General features: G+C 49.7%; 1 protein-coding gene across 1 annotated transcript in view; it reads left to right on the forward strand.

The window, feature by feature from the left end:
• DNAH17 (dynein axonemal heavy chain 17) overlaps positions 1-22,134 on the forward strand; it is a 122,322-nt gene that overhangs the window by 8,523 nt on the left and 91,665 nt on the right. Inside the window, exons 10-21 of the mRNA XM_004374107.2 lie at positions 147-263; positions 7,279-7,544; positions 7,902-8,097; positions 8,892-9,038; positions 10,500-10,608; positions 12,765-12,868; positions 13,959-14,099; positions 15,131-15,274; positions 15,616-15,798; positions 19,524-19,778; positions 20,898-21,067; positions 21,899-22,121. Of these exons, the coding sequence (XP_004374164.1) occupies positions 147-263; positions 7,279-7,544; positions 7,902-8,097; positions 8,892-9,038; positions 10,500-10,608; positions 12,765-12,868; positions 13,959-14,099; positions 15,131-15,274; positions 15,616-15,798; positions 19,524-19,778; positions 20,898-21,067; positions 21,899-22,121 (2,055 nt within the window). The remainder of the gene's footprint in view (positions 1-146; positions 264-7,278; positions 7,545-7,901; positions 8,098-8,891; positions 9,039-10,499; positions 10,609-12,764; positions 12,869-13,958; positions 14,100-15,130; positions 15,275-15,615; positions 15,799-19,523; positions 19,779-20,897; positions 21,068-21,898; positions 22,122-22,134) is intronic.

The following is a 22,134-nucleotide window of genomic DNA, read 5'->3' on the forward strand; positions in this document are numbered from 1 at the left end:
GAAAACTCTGCACACAGCTGTCACCATGACGACAAGCGCATCCGGCCTGGATTTAAGCCCCGAGTCCCCTCTCGGTGGACTCCGGAGCTAATGATTGCCCTGCTTTGCACCCTGGTTACAACGTTGACATTTTGACTTACTTTTAGAGTTTTGATGAGGATTACGCTGACTTTGAGACCAAAATTCAAGATCTGGATAGGAGCCTAGCCACCATCTTCTGCCAGGGATTTGACGATTGTCCCTCGATTGAGTCCTGTGCGAAGGTGGGTATGGGGGGGGCCTCTCACCAGGCAGGGCTGGGTGGACACAGCAGAGTCTGCCCAGCGCGGTCCTCTTGTGACAGAGGCCTTGGGTGGTACAAACGGTTAAGCACTTGACTGCTAACCAAAGGTTGGTGGCTCAGACCCACCCAGAGGAGCCTCAAAAGAAAGGTCTGGCCATTTGCTTCGGAAAGGCCACAGCCTGGAAAACCCTATGGAGCAGTTCTACTCTGACACACATGGGGTCGTCATGAGTCAGAATTGACAACTGGTTTGGTTTTCTTGGTCTGCCCTCTCCTAAATGCTGCCCCTGGGTGCTCTGTGGGCAGCTTTTCTTCTGACCGACAAGGAGGGCTTCCTTCCTAACGGGTATGTGAAAGCATGGTCCAGCTGTCTGTCCTGGGACCCAAGCTGCCCTCTGTGCAGCCTGGCACCGCTCGGTTCCTTCTGATTATGTGAGGACAGCACAGTTTAACCCCCGGGCTATCTTAGCGCCCTTATTTCCAGCTTTTTGGGCGACTCCGCACTGTGACTCTGAGTGCTATCAACAACACTGAAAGCCTTAAAAATGCCCAAGTTTGCCTGTTTCCGGTGAGTCCACTTGCGGAAGCTCATTTTAAGCTAATCAGAGAAAGGTACGAAGATCTACACACACAAAGAATAATCAAAGCATTGCTGGAAATCCCAAATTCAGAGCTGTGCAACCATCACCCCTCTCCATCACCCTAAAGTGAAACCCTGTACCCATGAGCAGTCACCGCCAGCCCCCCAGCTCTAGGCCACCACTAATCTGCTTCCTGTCTCTATGTCGTTGTGGGCCAATGAGTCCATTCTGAATCATAGAGACCCCATGTGACAGAGTGGAACTGCCCCAGAGGGTTTCCTAGGCCGAAACCCTATGGAGCAAATTGCCAGGCCTTTTCTCCTGTGGAGCAGCTGGTGGGTTCGAACCACCGACCTTTTGGTTAGAAGCCAAGCACTTAACCACTGCACCACGAGGGCTCCTGTCTGTCTCGATAGATTTGCCTACGCTCGCGTGGTGCTTCTTAAAATACTTGAGTTTAGAATCTTTCAAAATGAGAAATTTCATAACATTTAGAAATTGAGACATTTCACATAGAAGTCCAGATTGCACCTTCTCCTGGAGAAGCCGATCCAGCCCTACTGGACACACATTCCCTCGTGGTGGCAACTGGCTGAAGCAAAACAGCTGCTGTTCCCTGTACACAGAACATGAGTGGCCCAGTTTGCAACAGGATCTGCGTTTCTAAGCATTTTGCTAAGTGCTACCTTATCTCACTTAATTCTCACAACAACCCAGGCTCTCTGCTAATCTTTTTACCTACATTATCCATCCCATTTTTATAGCTCAGATGGGTCAAAAAACCTACTCACAGTCACACAGCCAGCCAGCAAGTAGAGAAACCAGGGCCCCAGGCCAGATCTGAGCTTGAGTGTTTCCAAAGTCCCTGTTCTGAACCACTGAAGACAATCAGGTTGGCCCTGGGCAGCCCAGGGTGCTGGCCATTTTCTGGGAGATGTCAGAACCGGGACAGCTAGGACTGAGCTGGGGACCCAGGAAGCCCCCCAACCCTGAGCACAAAGATCTCTCCAATGCAGATACTGGATGTTCCTTTGCCTTTTAGATATACTCTTTTAAAATGCAAATGCCTGCGATTTCTGAAGCTGTGCAAATGTAGAGATCAAATAAGTCTTTGTTCCAGTTGCAGCTCCAGGCAAATATCAATGAACGCAAATTAACACTCTACCTCCTTGTTGTTCCCTTACCCTCATACTCTTCCCCCATAGCTGTACCACTCCCTCCTTATTTCTTTCAAGGCTCAGATCAAATGCCACCTCACCTGAGAACCTTCCCTCCATTATCCTCTATTGTGCTACATCCAGCATTATCCTCCATCATCCTCCACCATTTCTTATCATTCCCTATCAGCCTCTACCATCCTCCACCATCCTCCACCATCCTCCATCCTCCTCCACAGTCCTCCACCGTCCTCCACCGTCCTCCACCGTCCTCCACCGTCCTCCACCGTCCTCCATCATCCTCCACCATCCTCCATTCTCCTCCATCATCCTCCACCATCCTGCACCATCCTCCACCATCTTCCACCATCCTCCATCATCCTCCACCATCCTCCACCATCCTCCATCATCCTCCATCATTCTCCACTATCCTCCACCATCCTCCATCATCCTGCACCATCCTCCACCATCCTCCATCCTCCTCCACCATCCTCCATCCTCCTCCCTCATCCTCCACCGTCCTCCACCATCCTCCACCGTCCTCCACCATCCTCCATCCTCCTCCACCATCCTCCACCGTCCTCCACCATCCTCCATCCTCCTCCACCATCCTCCATCATCCTCCACCATCCTCCATCATCCTCCACCAACCTCCATCATCCTCTATCCTCCCCCCATCATCTTCCATACTCCTCCCAATCATTGATGCTGATGCTACTCTGTTTCTTCATGGCATTTGGCCCTTCCTGGTATCCCATTGTGTCCTGATGTCTTTATGCTTTCATTGTCTGTCTTCCCAGCTAGAATATAATCTCCCTGAGGGCAGGAGCTTGATTGGGGTTCATCTAGAGCCGTGCCTGGCACCTAACAGGTGATTTTATACCTTTCCTATGGAGCAGCTGGGCTCTAGCTGTGGGAGTTTAGTTATTACCGGATGTGGTCAGAGGCAGCTTCACCCTTGGTTAGTCCTTTGTCTTCTTGGAGCTCCAGAATGGTGTTAGCACAAAGCTTCAAGGGCCATCCAAGTGCAGAACAATCTGACCAGAGCTTTTGAGTTGGTCCTTTAATTTGGAAACACCAGTTTCTCCCTGTGATTGGCCAGGGATCAAACCCGGGCCTCCGACATGGATAGCAAGAATTCTGCCACGGACACCCACTGTCTCCATGTATTCTAAAAGGGAGAGTCAGTTCCTAAATTTTAAGCTTGCTTATACTAGGTTAGTAACAAAGTAAATTTAAAATTACAAAGAAAAACAAAAAGGAGAAAAGCGGTGGAAACTCGCTTGTGTGAACCTTCTCCGTTTCCATCTGCTCACGTTTGTTTGGAGTTTCAGAGCACGTTCTTCCTCATTCAGCTGCCCTCGGGTCTAGTTAGGACAATCCCCTCGTTCCCTGTGAATTCCCAAGCTGTCTGGTGCTATTTCTCACTGTCAGTCATTCACACACAGCCAGGAAAGTTCTAGCACAAGTTTCCACATGATCTCCTCCTGGCAGAAAACATCGGCTTCCTTCCCAGAAGTCATAGGCCAAAGAATATGTAAAAATTAAAAGGGAAGTGAAATGGAGAGCCAAAAAAAAAAAAAAAAAGGCAGGAGGGTCCTAAACCGATAAGAACACTTTCTCCAACTGCCACATGTCCGTTTTTTTTTAATGAAATAGTGGTCTCGTGTGCCCCTGGCTCCCGGGAGGTGACAGTGGGGGAAAGAGATGGACAGGTCAGCCATATTAGAGCTGGCATTTCTCCTCAAGAAACCACAGCTGCCTCATGTGGCTTTGGGGGCCGGAGAACCCCTTTTCCTGTCCTTGAGGCAGGTTTTACCCTTTCCCAAAAAGGCCGTTTTTACATGGAGTGGTCATATTTCTCAAGCCAAAACCCGGGGCAAATCTGGGACTTAGGCTCACTGAAGCCAGGAACCTCCCTCCAGCCAAGAGCTGTGACCTCGTTTTTCCAAAGAAAATGCACCGTAGGCCTGATGGACGCCCTGTTGGCGTCCAGAGCCACTGCCGACTGCCATCCACCAGAGTGGACCACTTCAGTGGCCCCCCACCCCCGCTCTTGGGCTCTAGGTGACTCAGCTAATGGGGACCCCTGGCAGTAGATGGAGGGGGAGGGAGGCTGGGGTATTTGCCCTCCAGTCCAAGGGTAGCCTCAGGCTGGCTGCGACCCTTGACCCTTGACCTAACATCACAGCTCCTGTCAAGGGTCCACCCCACCTGACCTCTCTTGGCAGGTTCCCTAACGGCCCCTCCCTCACCCCTTCAGGCAGCCCCAGGGGCCTGTGCCGCCCCACCCCCACCCCCACCCAGGTCGCTCCCCACCCCAGCCCCTCTGGTCTTTTTGGAACCTGTCCTCATGGCCTCAGTGAAACACCTAGAAGAAAGACCTTACTCTCTGGTATGAAGCCTTTTTTTAAGATGATTTCGCATTTTTTATCACACTTAGCCCAGGAGGGCAATGCGTTGCTGGCAAAGGGACTCGGGGATCACTGCTTCCAAAACCGTGTCAGGACACCCTCCTGAGCAAATTCAGGTCCAAGGCACTCCTGCTAACGCAGCTGCAGGTCAGCCTCCACACATGGAAATGAGACAGCTCAGTGTTCTGAGCACCCTTGCTGCTTGGCCACGTGCTGGGACCCCCAATGTCACAGCCCACAAGAAGGCCAGAGCCTAAATCCTCAGGGTTCATGTTCCCCGTCCATGTTTCCTGCTCTCAGCGGCCTCTGTGCACATCACCTCCACCCCCAGCCCTACCCCGGCCACACACACACCTGGCTCCACCCCCACCAACCTAAGGCTGAAAGGCCTCCCCACGCCCACACACACCCAGCATGCGGTGAGTTCAGTGATTTGGGAACCCAGCAGAGTGCCAGATCTTCCACCATCTCTCTGGTGCTCCTCTCTCCTTCCCTGAATCAGTCTCCCAAGTCTGTCATAACAAAATCCATAGACCAGGTGACTTAAAACAACAGAAATCTACTGTCTCACAGTTCTAGGAGTGTGAGATCAGGGTGTCAGCCATGCTGATTCCTTCTGAGGCTCTGAGGGGGAATCTGTTCCATGCCTCTCCACCAGCTCGGCTAGCTCCAGGCCTTCCTTGGCTTGCAGAGACGTCTTCCCTCCCTGTGTCTCTTCTGTTTTATAAGGACACCATTCATATTTGGTTAAGTGCTTGACTGGTTTGAACCCACCAGCAATTCCACAGGAGAAAAGACCTGGCGATCTGCTCCTGTAAACCTTACAGCTAGGGCACTCTATGGGGTGGGAGGCAGTTCTACTCTGTCCTGTAGGGTCGCTATGAGTGAGAATTGACTCCATGGTACCCAACAACAACAGCAACCACTCATATTGGATTAGGACCCACCCTCCTCCAGTATGACCTCATGTTTTCCTAACTGATAACATCTTCAGACAAGGTCCTGTTCACAGGTACCAGAAGTTAGGACTTCAACACAAATTTTTTGTTGTTGTTAGGTGCCATTGAGTCGGTTCTGACTCATAGCAACCCTATGTACATCAGAACAAAACACTGCCCCGTCCTGCGCCATCCTCACAATCGTTGTTATGTTTGAGCCCCTTGTTGCAGCTACTGTGTCAATCCATCTCATTGAGGGTCTTCTTCTTTTTCACTGACCCTCTACTTTACCAAGCATGATGTCCTTCTCCAGGAACTGGTCCCTCCTGATGACATGTCCAAAATCTGTAAGATGAAGCTCCGCCATCCTCTCTTCCAAGGAGCATTCTGGCTGATAACATGTCCAAAGTATGTGAGATGTAGTCTCGCCATCCTTGCTTCTAAGGAGCATTCTGGTCATACCTCTTCCAAGGCAGATTTGTTCATTCTTTTGGCAGTCCATGGTATATTCAATGCTCTTCACCAACACCACAATTCAAAGACACCAATTCTTCTTTGGTCTTCCTTGTTTTTCGTTCAGTTTCACCTGCATATGAGGTGACTGAAAACACCATGCTTTGGGTCAGATGCACCTTAGTCTTCAGGGAGACATCTTTGCTTTTCAACCCTTTAAAGAGGTTCTTTATACAATTCAATCCATAACATTCCCTTTCTCCTCCCGAGCGTTTTTCAGAGCAAAACCAATTTCCTGATGGTCATTTTTGTTGCCTGAGCATGGCCTGAGGGGTGATGGTGCTCTTCCTAAAAGGAATAATTCTTGAGAATAAAACATTTCTCCATCTGGTTATCAGAGGAAACCCTGGTGATGTAAATGCAGTAGTACTGCTTTTTGTATTTTTTTAATGGTCCAACCTTTCCTTGCCCAAATCCTGATTTCTCCGGGGCCTGGAATACATTCTTTGACATCGTGGCCCTGTGAGTCTTTGCTAGTCTGTACTGCTGGTTTACAAATCAAGTAATATGGAACTCAGAATACACAAACCCAAAGATTGCAGGGGCATGAGCTTAGTTGTTGCACAGAGATGTGTTCAAACGAGTCTCCTGTCGCTGCTGTAACAAAGTACCCTAAACTGGGTGGCTTAAAACAACAGAAATTGATTCTCCCACAGCTCTGGAGTCTAGGAGTCCAAATTCACGGTGTCGGTAGAGCCATGCTCTCCCCAAAGGCTCTAGGGAAGATCCTGGTCTCTTCCAGCTCCCTGTAGCCCAGGTGTTCTTCGGCTTGTGACCCACCAGTTGCTGTCTAGTTGATTCCAACTCGTGGCAACCGCATGTGTGTCAGAGCAGAACTGTGCTCCGTAGGGTTTTCAACAGCTGATTTTTCAGCAGTAGATAGCAAGTGCTTCCCTCTGAGGTGCCTCTAGATAGATTGAGCCTCTGAACTTTGGGTTAGTAGCCGGGCACTTTAACCCTTAGCACCACCCAGGAGCTCCTTGGCTTGTGGCAGCATCACTCCAGTCTCTGCCCCTGTCTTCACATGGCCGTCTTCCCTCTGGGTCTGTCTGTCTGTCTTCACGTGATGTTCTTCCTGTGTGTCTGTGTCTGTTGCCTCTTCTTGTAAGGACACCAGTCATAAAGCGATCAGGGACCACCCTCCTCCAGTATGACCTCAGGTTAACTGACTGCATCTTCAAAGAGCCCATTTCCAAATAAGGTCCCATTCACAGGTACGGGGGCTACGACACCAACATATCTTTTGAGGAGACACAGTTGAGCCCACTACCGGGGGGCACATGTTTTCTCACTCCTAAAGCTTGGCATGTACATTTCCTCAACAGCCGAGGTGGGCAGGGGTGGGAAGGTGGGGGGACACTGGCTCAGACACTCCTCCCTCTCCTCCCCCAGCTCCTGCACATGTGTGGGGGGCTGCTGGAGCGGCCTCTGATTCTCACCGAGGTGGTGCCCAGGTACTCAGTCATGCTGGAGCTGTTTGATGCGGAGCTGGACAACATCAAGATCTTGTACGATGCCCAGATGGCAGCTTCCCAGGAGGGGAATATCCCCCCAATCCACAAGAACATGCCCCCGGTCGCTGGGCAGCTCAAGTGGAGCCTGGAGCTACAGGAGAGGCTGGAGGCACCCATGAGGGACCTGAAGCACATTGAGCACCCGTGAGTCACGGCGGCCAGCCAAGGGCTCTGGGGCAGGCACCGCCCTTCCATGGGCCTACCCAACTCCTAGGCAACCCCACTGTTCATGTTGGCCAAACCGTTACCTCCCAAAGCCAAATCCCAGAAGATATCCATTCAAGTCCTCTCTCTCCTCTTCCAAAAGCCTTCTCAATGGGTGTGACTTGGGACATATTTGGCTGTCCCCACCCCTAATGGTTAGCCTCAAAGAAACAGGGAGTTGGCTGTCCACGTTGGCACCCGAGATCAAGCATCAGTGGCTGGAGGGGCTAAGGAGGCTCTGAACGAAAGGTTTAGGGAAGACCTGAAGCCCATGGCTTCATCTGCCTCTGATTCCAGGGTCATGTCCAGCATTGAGGCCAAGCTGATCTACCAGAAGTATGATGAGATGCTGCTGCTGCTGAAAAACTGCCGCGAGAAGACCTACCGGGAGTGGGTAGCGCGAGTGGACCAGGACTGCCACTTCAACCTGGGACAACCCCTAATCCAGCGGGACTCCACCACGAAACTCATTCAAGTCAACTTCAGCAAGGCGGTGGGTGCCATCTTGCCATTGCTTCCGAAGGTCAAACCTGCGTAAAATTGCTGCACCTGGGAGCTGGGGTCTTCACTCTGGTTTTCATACCAATGCCCCGAGGCTGATTCCCGTATTCCACCAGCACATGCTACTATTGGAGGTTAATGTTTATGCCATGTTTAGCCTGAAACTTTGTTTTGTTAAGCATGTCCTTCCATTAAGGTGAAAAAATGTAACTTCAATGAGTATATTATGGTAAAGCCTGGTAGCCTTTCATGGTATCCCAATGGAACCATCAATCTGAAATTTAAAAATAAATACATAAAGTCTTTGCAGGATCTGAACAAATGGTCCCTCAGGTAAAGTCAGGCAAGACAGAGGGAATTCTCACTAGAGGGCTGTGGAGTGTGTGTTTCGGTGCTAGTTTAGGCTTAGACAGAGGAAGGAGGCTCTAGAGGATCAGGACCAGATGGGAGGAGAGGGAAGGACAGATGCTAGGGGGCACCTAGGGGAAGCTCTGAAGCCTTTCTCCAAACAGCCTGTTTGGGGGAAGAGAGTGGAGATAAGGAAGATGTGATGATGGCATCCACCCACCTGTGGTTGTCAGCCCTTTCAGGCTCAGGACCAGGAAATGGGGCAACTATGTCCTGATCCTGCCAGCAAACTTCCCTCCCCAAACACCTCCTCCTACCAACTTTGAAATCTCCCAGGCTGTACAATGGGCCCTGGGTCAGGCCTTCCTTTCCATTGCTAAATGCTATGCCATTGGGCTTACCTTCTGACATCATCTCTGATCTTCATTGGCCATTTAGTTGGTGGCAGTTCTGAGAGAGGTCAAGTATCTGAACTTCCAGCAGCAAAAGGAGATGCCAGGCAGTGCGGAGAGCCTATTCTCACAGAATGAAACCTTCCGGAAGTTCGTGGGCAACTTGGAGCTCATCGTTGGTTGGTATAATGAGGTAAGCTGGGGTAGCTTTTGTTTTCTTTTGTTTTGTACTTGCCAAGTTTCGATTTTTGTGTTGAACAAACACAAGGGTAAGATTGCCAAGTGGAACAGAAAAAAAGGGTATATTTTAATATTCAAATAGGCACAAGTTACTCATGCAAACAGCAGCAGCAAAGACAGTGATAACTCGAAACAGCTGACGATGGAAACCCCATTTCCATTGGACATTGGTTTACATGACGTGATTCTTTTTAGGTGCTTTACTCTCCTGAATACGTTTTGCTTTGGGTAATATTAAACTCATTCCACATTACTTTCGTTAGTCTCGTTAAAAGTGGAGGATAGTGCCCTGAGATAATCTTTAAACCTTAAACCAAAAATAGCCCCCAAAGTCTTCTGAAAACCAAACAATAGTTTATTTTAACTAGTAAAGAATGTCTGCCTTGAGCTTTGTACTTTTTTAAGAACTGTCTATATGGGATCAAACTGACAACAGCAATTCGAAAGATTCTATGAGAAATTTAGGGGCGTCGAGTTTATGTTAATGGGGGAAGAAGAACTCAGAAAAGGAGCATGAGAATGATCGCACAATTTGAAGAATATAATCAATGTCACTGAATTGTGCTTGTAGAAACTGTTGAATTTGTGTATGTTCTGCTGTGTGTATTCTCAACAAAAACAAAAAATAAAATAAATTTTTTTTTTTTTTTTAAAAAAAAGGAGAGGAAAGGTATTTACTGGAATCCAGATAAGGATGACAAATCCCCAGAGGTATCTAGTGAGGAACCTACATGTTGAGGGCGTTGCCCTCGAGATACGCCAGAGAGGGGTCTGGGATGGCAGCTGGCCCGCCCTCCGCCTTATGTTTCCAGAACCCTCTTTTGGTCTTGACTCCTGGCACCGATCAGCTCTGGGGACCTAACACAAGCAATCTCACTCAAGAGGCTGATGATAAATCAGAGTTCCCAAGTTGATTAGACTTGGGGGATGGTCATTTCCAGCACCAGGGATGTTCAGAGCATTTCCCTCCTGGCCTGAGGCCTCTGGAAGCCAATCAGAAGTGGCCTGGAGAACATGGGCTCAGGGCACAGATGCGCCCCTTTTCTCATAGACCCCGCCCATAGATCCTGGGAAGGGCTGCTATTTGCACCATACGACCTCACTCCCACCCCAAACCACAGCAGATTAGGCCAGGAATGATGATGATTTTTTATTGTTGTAGATATATAGGTAACAAGCATTTGCCACTGCACTAATCTTCACATGTACCCTTCAGTGACATAAATAGGTTCATCAAGTTGTTCAACTATCACCACTCCTAAATTCAGAAATCATTTTAAAAGTTGGGATCTCCCGAGATTTAGGTGTATATCATTCCCAGTCACGTAACACTCATTGGCATTGTCTTGATGGGTATTGAGTAACAGAAATCCTTACCATAGAGCAATTTAAAATCTGAGCCTTTGTTTTGCAGATAAAGACCACAGTGATGGAAGTAGAATATCCACTCATCAAGTCAGAACTGGAAACAATTGATGTCAAGTTACTGGCTGCTGAAACGACATTGTTTTGGAATGGCGAAGGTATCAAGGGCATGGTCCACCTTGGGTTAAACTCGGGGGCCGAAGGTTCCGACCTGTCCAGTGTCTGTCCTAAAATCCACCTAGAGTGGCCATTTCTACCTGCTAGCTTAATGGGTCTGCTTTACCTGCCCAAAGGTTATTTTTACCTGGGTGGTGCCAATGATTAAGAGCTTGGTTACTAATCAAAAGACTGATGGTTCAAGTCCACCCAGAGGCTCCTGAGAAGAAAGCCCTGGCGATCTACTGAAAAGCCAGCCATTGAAAATGCTACGAAAAGAATCCTGATCAAAAGGGGGAAGTAGAACAGAATTTCAAATTCTCATGGAATCCAGACTTTCTGGAGCCACTGAGGCTGGATGAACCCCCAAAACTATTGCCCTGAGATAATCTTTAAACCTTAAACCAAAAATATCCCCTGAAGTCTTCTTTAAACCAAGCAAATAAAAAATTTTTTTTTTAAACTGTGGTCCTGGAATCTGTTCTGACTCAGAGCATCCCTGTAGGACAGAGTAGAACTGCCCTGCAGGGTTTCCAAGGAGTGGCTAGTGGATTCGAACTGCCAAACTGTTTGGTAAGCAGCCAAGCTCTTAACCACTGTCCTAGTAGTTTGCCTTAATTAGTAAAGAATATCTGCCTTGAACATTGTGCTCTTTTAAAGAACTGTCTATATAGGATCAAACTGACAACAGCAACTTGAAAGGTCAAATAGGAAACTTACGGGGGCAGTGAGTTTACATTAATGGGGGAGGAACAACTCAGAAAGGGAGGGTGAGAACAGTCGCACAGCTTGAAGAATGTAACCAATGTCACTGAATTGTACGTGTAGAAATTCTTGAATTGGTGTATGTTCTGCTGTGTATATTTTCAACAACAAAAATAAATAAAATTAATTTTTTTAAAAAAAGAAGTATATTCTCAGCAACAACAACAAAATAAATTTTTAAAAAAACTCTATGGAGTATAGTTCTACTCTGACACACTTAGGGTCACTATGAGTCGGAGTCCATTCAACAGTAACTCAACAGAAACTGACTTTTAAAAATTTTTTAAGTATACATATATATATATAACAAAATAGTTCCCATTTCAGCATTTTTTATGTGTACGATTCAATTACATTCATCGTGTCGTGCAACCATCACCATTATCTGTTTCCAAATTTTTCCATCACCCTTAACAGAAACTTAGTGCTGCCCCCCAAGTAATGAGTCCCTCTTTCTCCCAAAAAAGATTATTTAAAGCTAAAAGATAGTTCTACTTGCTTGCCCAGTCCAGAAAGAGCCTATTGGCATTGCTTATAATAAATGAAATTAGGCAAGGCTCCTTGGGAACTGCTGAGGGCTTCCAAAGTTTCCAAACCTGACTTGCCGGAGCTCCATACGTGCTTTGCTGCGGTTTCTCACATAGGCACAGCTGGTGATCAAAGCAAAGCACTTCCTAGCTGGCTTAGGGTGGATGTTAGAGAAGCAGAAAAAAGTGTCCCTATGGCTCTCCTTCCTCCCTTCACCTCAACCGTCGGGACAGATGGAGCAGGAGACCCCACTCCTGCCCCACTCACCCCCTGGACCCACCTCCACCTCCTCTGAGACCTTCAGGCTTGCCTTTTGCCACCTTTTCAGTCCTCTTCTGCCATGTCCTGCATCCAATATCTCAACTAGAAGATGAGATTGAATGTTACAGTCTGTTACCTGAAACTGGGGTCTGTTCTGGACTTTTCTGTGCTAAGTGGCCATGCTTCTTTTCTCTCACTTTTGCATAAGGACACATCTGTTTTCCAACTCCTTGCTCCAAGTCCCACTGACAGCATTGGAAAGAAGTTCAAGTCTCTCCAGCGTTCCACTCATGATTGAAGGGGCTGGGGGGCACGAGGATGTGAGGGGGTCCTTAAAATCAGGAGCCTGGGGTCCCCGGGTGGAATTAATGTTCCACATATTTGGGGATAGTGAAGTTCTGTTTCCAAAGAGACACAATATGCATTATTCCTCAACATTTCACTTCAGAGAACTCTCAATGAATTCCTTCTGCTTTTTGTTCTAAAACAGTAGAAATATTTTTGAAGTGCTGTCTCACAATAATGAGTGTTAAGCCAACCCAAGAGAAGTTTTCCTCTGGCTAAATTGTTCATTTTGTAACATTCCTTTATGCTTATATTTTAGGCGTGTTTGGATATATTCAAGAGATGCGAGAAATTCTACATGACTTGCAGACCAGGATGCAAAAGGCAAAACAAAATATAGATGCAATTTCCCAGGCTATGAAGGTGAGCCATTGCAAAGTACAGAGCAGGCCTTGAATGGCATCGCAGGAGAAGGTCTTGGGAGAAACGAGGCCGTGTGCAGATGCTCATGGACAGTGCTGCCATGAAGCAAAATTGTAGTGGGCCCCTGCTGTTCAATGCAATCGTATAACTAATGTCAAAATGGTCCTCGTGTGGGAAGAGCCAGGTCACTTTGTAGAATCCAGTTTGGTTCTATTCTGCTGAATTCAACAAGCCTGTGGAGAGTCTACCAGGCTGGTGCTAAGAACAAGGGGTAGAAAAGATATCTGCTAAGACTCAGCCCCGCCTGGAATAAGCTCATTGTCAATACAGAAGCAATAGCATTTTAAGCTCAAATCCAACTCAAAAAACTGGGAAAAATCCTTCACTAGCTTCTCTCACAGTCCGTCATCAATGCCCTAATTTGCAACAACATTTGTGGCGATAAAGCCAAAACGAAATCTTTAAACCCCTCTGTCTTAGTTATCAAGTGCTCATGTAACAGAAATACCACAAGTGGATGAATACCACAAGTGGATGGCTTTAACAAAGAGAAATTTATTCTCTCACAGTCTAGGAGGCTGGAAGTCCAAATTCAGGGTGCCAGCTCCAGGGGAAGGCTTTGTCTCTCTATCAGCTCTGGGGGAAGGTCCTTGTCATCAAACTTCCCCTGGTCTAGGAGCTTCTCAGCACAGGGACCCTGGACCCAAAGGATGCACTCCCTTCCTGGGTCTTCATTCTTGGTGGTAGGAGGTCCCCTTGTCTCTCTGCTCACTTCTGTCTTTTATATCTCAAAAGAGATTGACAACCTAATCTTGTAGATTGAGTCCTGCCTCATTAACATAACTGCCTCTAATCCTGTCTCATTAACATCATAGAGGTAGGTTTTACAACACAAAGGGAAATCACATCAGATGACAAAACAGTGGACAATCACACAGTACTGGGAATCATGGCCAGGAAGGAACTGGCCTTCTCTCCCAAATCAGCCTAGCATGGAGACATTCACACCGGACAGCTTGCCAGTGAAGGGGAAAGGCCAAAAAGCATTTTCTCCAAAACGCCTTTTCTCATGCCGGGGTTTCCTTTTCAGGACTGGTCAACCAACCCGATGTTTGAAAGAAAGGACAACAAGAAAGACGCCCTCTTAGACTTGGATGGAAGAATGATCAATCTCAACAAACGCTACACAGCAGTCAAGGATGCGGGTCTGAAGATCCAAGCCATGGTAGCGGTAAGGAGAAGCTGGGGCCATCCGAGAGCGCAGGTGCTCTTAGTAAAGGGGACAGAACAAAGGCAGAGCTAGATGTTTCATAAAAATGACAGATTACACATCTTTAATGGTCACAGAAGTCTGAGATCTTTAATCCAGGAGAGTCTGATCTTGAAAGAGCAGCCCATCTTCCCTGTACTCTTGGAAGCCCAGCCCCGCTCGCCCTGCCCTGCCCTCCACTATCCTGAGGAAGCAGAGCCCCCAATCTGCACAGAGTTGGTGCAGGAGGGTGCCGTCTTCACCACAAGGCCCATAAACCTTGTTTTCCTGGAATAAGCTCCTGGGGGACAAGGACTGTGTGTGTTTGTCTGGTGTCCTTCATGGGTTTTCCATCCAGGAGTGGGCAAGAAACATCGACAGCAAAGGGTGAGGAACATCTGAGTGTGTGCCTGGTGCATTGGGGCCAACACATTCCAGTCAGCATTGTATGATAACCCGCCTGCTTTGCTGCCTAGTCATCGGTGAATTCTGGTTTGCTCGATTGTCTCCATGGTCCATGGGTCTGTGTCCCTGCTGGCCTCTGAGATGATCATCGTTTGCACCTTTGAAGGGAGGAGGCACAATGTAGCCTGGTGTTCCTGGCAGCTCTGCCTGGGTTCCTGACATCTTGGGGGTTTTCACACCTTCCCCACCTGGCAGCCATCTCACCCAGCTTGCATTTCAACTTATTTCTGGGGTTAATGTGAAGGGCAGAGCTCAGCACTGGCCTGAAAAATAGAAGATTTTCCCTTGAGCTCAAAATATCTCCATGGCGGTTTGGGGGACTTCCAGGCCGTGGTGCAAATCATTGGTGTAGATTTAAATGAAGGTTCACCAGACCCAGTTCAACCAGAGGGCCCCATTGCGGAGCTGGTCTGGTGTTGGCTGACCTCGTGGTCAAGTCATCCTGGGTGAGCAAAGCAAGAGTGTCCAGAGTGTCACTGAAATCACTGATCGAAGAAGGAATGAATGCACGAGCAAAACGGTGGCCAACTGTGTGGTTCTCTTTGCAGGAAAATGCAGAACTGTTCAAAGCCGATACAACAAGCCTGTCCTGGAAAGATTATGTCAACTATATTGACAATATGGTCTTAGATGAATTTGACCAATTTATTCGCAAATCTCTAAATTACCTAATGGACAACATGGCTGTGGATGTAAGTTTTAAATATCAGGTACAGATGTCTATGTTGGGATCTAGCGTTTGGGGTTTCCTGATGGAAGAAAAGGCTGTCTTGTGGCAAACAACTTGTCAAAGTCTGCCTAGGGTGACCAACTTATCCCCATTTGCCCAGGGCGGTCTCGGTTTTAAAGCTGAAAGGTCTGCATCCCAGGAGTCCCCTCAGGTGGAGAGGCCCCCGGGAACCTGGGTCGCCTCGGTGGTCCTGGCCAGGAGTGTAGGCCATCATCTACCTTGGATGGGGCCTGGAGTAGACAGTGGGACACTGAGAGTCATTCAGTCAAGGTGGAGGCTGTGACCCTGATGTGGCTGTTTCAGGGCAGCGTCGCGCCCCTGTTTGAGATCCGCATGGAACTGGATGAAGATGGGCTGACTTTCAACCCATCCCTAGAGGTGGGCTCGGACCAGGGCTTCCTGGCACTGATCGAGAGCCTGGTCAACGACATCTACAATGCAGCCAAGCTCATCCCCCGGCTAGCCAAGGGCAGAGTGAACTACAAGGTCAGTCATGGCTTAGCGCTGCCTCCCCAGCTTCGCTGTGTGGGCTCCAACTGCTTCCAGGTCAGAACTGCCTTCCCGACTCCGAGAGAACTGGTTGCTTGCGTTTTAAGTGATAATTTTTTTTTTTTTTTTTTTTACTTTAGATAAAGGTTTACAGAACAAACTAGCTTCCCATCAAACAGTTAGTACATATATTGTTTTATGACATTGGTTAACAACACCATGGCATGTCACTACTCTCCCTTCACGATGTGGGGTTCCCTATTACCAGCTTTCCTGTCCCCTCCTGCCTTCTAGTCCTTGTTCCTGGGCTGGTGTGCCTCATTAGTCTCATTTTGTTTTATGGGCCTGTCTAACCTTCAGCTGAAGGGTGAACCTCGGGAGTGACTTCATTACTGAGCTAAGAGGGTGTCCAGGGGCCATACTCTGGGGGTTTCTCCAGTCTCTGTCAGGCCAGTAAGTCTGGTCTTTTTTTGTGAGTTAGAATTTTGTTCTACTTTTTTCTCCAGCTCTGTCCAGGACCCTCTATTGTGATTCCTGTCAGAGCAGTCAGTGGTGGTAGCTGGGCACCATCTAGCTATACTGGACTCAGTCTGGTGGAGGCCACGGTAGTTGTGGTCCATTAGTCCTTTGGACTAATCTTTCCCTTGTATCTTGTTTTCTTCATTCTCCCATGCTCCCGAAAGGATGAGACCAGTGGAGTATCTTAGATGGCCCCTCACAAGCTTTTAAGACCCCGGACGCTACTCACCAAAGTAGAATGTAGAACATGTTCTTTATAAACTATGTTATGCCAATTGAGCTAGATGTTCCGCGAGACCATGGTCCCCACAGCCCTCAGCCCAATAATCTGGTCTCTCAGTGAGTTTGGATGTGTCTATGGAGCTTCCGTGACCTTTCCTTGTACAGGTTGTGCTGGCTTCCCCAGTATCGTGTACTGTCTTACCCTTCACCAGAGTTCCCACTTATCTATTGTTTATTTAGTGTTTTCCCCACCCCTCTCATCCCTCGTAACCATCAAAGATTGTTTCTTTCTGTGTGTAAACCTTTTCATGAGTTTTTACAATAGAGGGCTCATACAATATTTGTCCTTTTGTGATTGACTTATTTCACTCAGCATAATGCCCTCCAGATTCATCCATGCTATGAGATGCTTCACAGATTCATCATTGTTCTTTATCATTCGTAGTACTCCATTGTGCGTATGTACCATAGTTTGTTTATCCGTTCATCTGTCAATGGGCATTTAGGTTGTTTCCAGCTTTTTGCTATAGTGAACAGTGCTGCAGTGAACATGGGTGTGCATATGTCTCTCCGTGTGACGGCTCTTATTTCTCTAGGATGTATTCCCAGGAATGGGATTGCTGGATCGTATGGTATTTCTATTTCTAGCTTTGTAAGGAAGTGCTATATTGTTTTCCAAAATGGTTGTACCATTTTGCATTCCCACCAGCAGTGCATAAGAGTTCCAATCTCCCCGCAGCCCCTCCAGCATTTGTTATTTTCTGCTTTTTTGATTCGTGCCAGTAAGTTGGAGTGAGATGGTATCTCATTGTGGTTTTGATGTGCACTTCTCTAATGGCTAGTGATCCCGAGCATTTCCTCATGTCTTTGTTAGCTGCCTGAGTGTTTTCTTTGGTGAAGTTAAATGATGACGGTTTGACTGCAGCAGGGAGGCCAGAGGTTTGTACTCCATTAGATTTTCCAGACTGCAGCCAAGGTTCCAGTCTCCTCACTCCAGAACTCCGTCCTTCTCCCCAAAGCCGTCCTGGGTCTGTCCCCCAGCGCCTGCCCCTCAACACCTCCCCACACTCACACACTCACACACTCACACACTCACACACACACACACACCAACAAGAATGTAACCGTGCCCCACTTCCTGACACCTTGCTCTTTTCTATCATTTAAACACCGTGATGCAGGCATTTTGACAAATGCATCTTCCACCATCTTCCAAATTCACTGACTCCAAATGCATCAAACGCCCACAAGTGTCGGCACGTAGCCAGATCCGACTCTGGGATACAGACGTCCCAGGAAACACAGCTTCCTCTGGAGGGATGTCCAAGTGGTGTGTTTGTCGGGACACCGTTTGTCTGACAGTAAAACAAAAATTGTCCACACAGAAAGAGGCAGTGAAATCGCTTGTGGTCGCGCACGCAGCGGGGTCTATGGGCCACCTAAACGAAGGAGGTGTGGGAAGGTGCTGGGCCTGATGTCTGTTTCTCAGGTGATGGAACAAGCCTTAGAATGTGGTTTCATTTCTTGAAACAAACAGACATCTGTCTTTCTATGGACACCCTTCCCACTGCCAAGAGGGTTTCCTTCTGCGGACCAGGGTGAGGGCAAGGAGGAGCAAGAACAAGGCACACACCGGCGGACTTTCATTTCATAGGTTTCTGGGCTGTTTGAATGTTCGAGAATGAGCATGTACTATTTGTAATAGTTACAGTAGGATGTTCTGTGCTGTTAGAGAGGGTGTGTGTGTGTGTCTGTGTGCATGTGCGTACATATGTGTGTGCATGCATGCATATTTTGTGTGTTCATTTGCGCATGTGTGTGTGTATATTTCTGCATGTGTGCATATTTCGGTACATATGTGCACATCTGTGTTCACATGTGCATATTTGTGATCTTATGTGCACGTATGTGCATATTTGTGTCTGTGGGTGTGCATGTGTCTGCACGTGTTCACACTTGAATGTGTGTGTGCATGCGTAGAGTGAGGTGAGGGCCCAGGAGGAAATCGATAACTGCTTGGGAAGGTCAAGGGTGGCTTCCAGGAGGAGCTGACGCGTGAGTGGTCTGGACTGGTGGGGAACAGTTTCTGGGATGACAGGGTCAGGCAGAGAAAATGGCCAGTGGATTTCTGAGCCACAGAAAGGTGCTGGGCCTGGCCAAATGCATGCAGCTCTCCTGAGTCCAGAATAGAGCTACCCACCTGCTACCCCACTCAGCCCACAAGGGCCAGACCAAGACGTACCTGCTGGGGCTCCTGCACCCATCTGGGGCCCTGACAAAGCCACACACAGAGGAGAATGGAGCGAAACAGTGTAAGGGTCCCAGTGACCAAGCCCTGCCCACGGCTGGCTCCCACGCTGGGATTCTCCAGTCCTGTGAGCCCATGAGTCTGCCTTTGGTTTAAACCAGTTTGGGTTGGGCTTCCTGTCACTTGCAGCTAGAAAGATCGTGCCCAGCTCAGGCCTCTCGTGCTGTCTGCTCTAGCCACCCATGCTAGGCTTCTGTCAGTTCCCAAACACCCTGCTTCCTCACACCGCAGGGCCTTTGCACGTGCTTTGTTGCCTTTGCCTAACCGACCATCAGCTCCTCAGAGATTGTTCCCTGGCCTCCCCACCCTTCACTGCCCCCGTCACTTCGTAGAGCAGCAGTCAGAGCTGCAATGTCCCGTTTATGTGATTTATAGATAAGTGTCTGGCGCACCCTGGCCCACGCTCCTCCATGTGCTCAGCACAGCCTCCAGCACTCAGCAAGGCCTGAGTGACCAGTGAATGAATGAACCGATGCATGTGTCATCTTTGGGCTGCCGGACACAGGCACCTTCAGCACCTCATGGGAGAGCACTGCCAATCGGCAAAGTCCCCAGCCCCCGCCCTAGACATCAGCAGCTCTCTGCGCAGACAGCCCCCTGCCAGGTGGGAGAACAACGCTCAGCCGTGAGTCAGCAGGGCGGATGGCTCACCGTGTGCTCCTCTTGTCCTCAGACGGACCTGGAGGACATGACAGACCTGATAGAGATGAGGGAGGAAGTCTCCAACCTGGTCCTCAGTGCCATGAAGGAGGCCGAGGAGTACCAGGACTCCTTCGAACGCTACTCCTACCTGTGGACGGACGACCTCCAGGAGTTCATGAAGCACTTCCTGACCTACGGGCGCGCCATCACGCCGGAGGACCTGGATGTCCGCACCGAGGAGAGCCTCCCCAGGACGCCCCCCACCCTCGGGCAGTTCCAGCAGCAGGTGGGTGCAGTCAGCCCCCCACAGGCTCCTCGCCCCCGGGAGCCCCAGGGAAGGGGATCCGGCTGGATTTAAAATGCAGGTGGACCTCCAGCTCTTTTCCCAATAGGCAGGGAGAAAGGGCACCACCACGGGGTCACCACGGTGGACATCCCCAGGTGGATGTGCACTGGCTGTCCAGGGCAGGACAGCCCATGGAATTGAAGCCCCAGGAAGAAAAGTGAGCTGGGGATGCCCTTTGGGTGCCCGTGGCCATCCTCCCACTTATGATCTGCCCTATACTTCTTTGGAAGTCCTGCTGGGGTTGCCCGGTCACCTCCCTTTCTGAAGCTTGTGGCCCTAAATTATCCTGTACTGTGAAAGTCACCCTAGACTGCAGGGTTAGAAGGAAACTTGAGGGTCTTGGGAGAAGGAAAGCTAACACGTAATAAGGACCTGGCTTCCCTGGTCTCATCCCACAACAGAACCCATGCAGGTAGGAAGCAGAGGCCCAGCCAGGCTCAGCGCCTGCTAAAGGCCCCCAGCTGGGCCACACAAACTCAGACCTCTCTGATTCCAGAGCTGGAGGGAAGCTGGGGAGTGATGGGGAGAAGGTCAGGGAACGATCCCTGAGGAAGTGACCCTGGGGCTGAGAGCTGATGGGCAGGTAGGCAAAGAGCAAGAGAAGCAGTGTTCCAGGCAGCAGAAAGCGTGTACAAAGCCCCTGCAGTGGGAGGAAGCAGGTTGTGTATGCTAGGCAGCAGAAAGCATGTGCAAAGGCCCTGCAGTGGGAGGAAGCAGGGTGTGTGTTCCAGACAGCAGAAAGCGTCTGCAAAGGCACTGCGGTGGGAGGAAGCAGGGTGTGTATTCCAGACAGCAGAAAGCGTGTGCAAAGGCCCTGCGGTGGGAGGAAGCAAGGTGTGCATTCCAGACAGCGGAAAGCATATGCAAAAGCCCTGTGGCAGGAGGAAGCAGGGAGCTTGAGGACTTGAAAGAAGGCTACCACGGGGGGCTAGAGCAGAGAGCACGAGAGGCCTGAGCTGGGCAGGACCTTGTTAGTGGCAAGTGACAGAGAAAGGGAGAGCAGCAGGCCGGCCCTGGCTCCCCGCGAAGCCGTGACATGGCACCGGCTGTGTCTCCCAGATCGACTCCTACGAGAAGCTGTATGAGGAAGTCTCCAAGTGCGAGAACATGGTGGTGTTCCACGGCTGGCTGCAGTGTGACTGCCGCCCCTTCAAGCAGGCCCTGCTCAACGCCATCAAGCGCTGGAGCTTCATGTTCAAGCGACACCTGAGTGACCATGTCATCAACAGGTGGGTGCTGCCACCCACACCCCCGCCCAGCCTGGAGCTGAGCCACACCCGGGAGAGAAGACCGGTCAGGGGTCCGTCAGTGGTCTTCCATGCAGGGTCACGGATGTCTGTGGGGGCATCTCGCTGGGGCAGCCAAGGGGGCTCTGAGGTCAAGCTCAGCAGTAAGTGGCCCACCAGGGACGGGCTGGCCCAGCAGGAAGGCATTGAGAGCTCCAGCGAACACTGTAGGAGCTCATTCACACTGTTTACTGAGCGTTTACGGTGTCCGGGCACCGAGGCTGGCGGGAGTCTGACATTGAACAAGTGGACAAAGAGCGATGTCAGCAGAGCCCACCAAGGTCCCTGGGTGGTGCAAACAGTTCGTGCTCAACGACTGACCTAAAGGTTGGCGGTTCAGATCCCCCCAGTGGTGCCGCAGACGACAGGCCTGGTGATCTGCTCCCGTAAAGACTACAGCCAGGAAAACCCTGTGGAGCAGTTCTACTCTCTAGCACGTGGGGCCGCCATGGTCAGAATCTACTTGATGGCCACGGGTTTGGGTTTTTTAGTTGATCGGGGCCATGGAGGGCAGATGCCATGGGAGGCTAAGCTGGGCCTCGGGGCTCAGTTAGAGCTCAGCTGGTGGAGAGTGGGCTGACAGTGCAGGCTGGGGTGCAGCAAGCGAGAAGGCCTGAGCGGATAAGAGTCCCCCAGATGGGGCCTCGCTCAGTCCCCAGCACACCCTCGCTGCCCTCCGCCTCTCGTGGGCCTCAGCCCTTTCCCCACCTGTTAGCAGCGCCTCCAGAAGTTCCAAGGGGGACCGAGCCCCCAAGACGCTCCCTTATCTTGCAGCCTGGCCGACCTGGAGGCCTTCATGAAAGTCGCCAGAATGGGCTTGACCAAGCCACTCAAGGAGGGGGATTACGATGGGCTGGTGGAGGTCATGGGGCACCTGATGAAGGTCAAGGAGCGGCAGGCGGCCACCGACACCATGTTCGAGCCGCTGAAACAAACCATTGAGCTGCTGAAGACATACGGCGAGGAGATACCCGAAGAGACACACGTGAAGCTGCAGGTGGGAGGTGGGG

Source organism: Trichechus manatus, unplaced genomic scaffold (genome assembly GCF_000243295.1).
Source record: "Trichechus manatus latirostris isolate Lorelei unplaced genomic scaffold, TriManLat1.0 scaffold00028, whole genome shotgun sequence".
Lineage (NCBI taxonomy): Eukaryota > Metazoa > Chordata > Mammalia > Sirenia > Trichechidae > Trichechus > Trichechus manatus.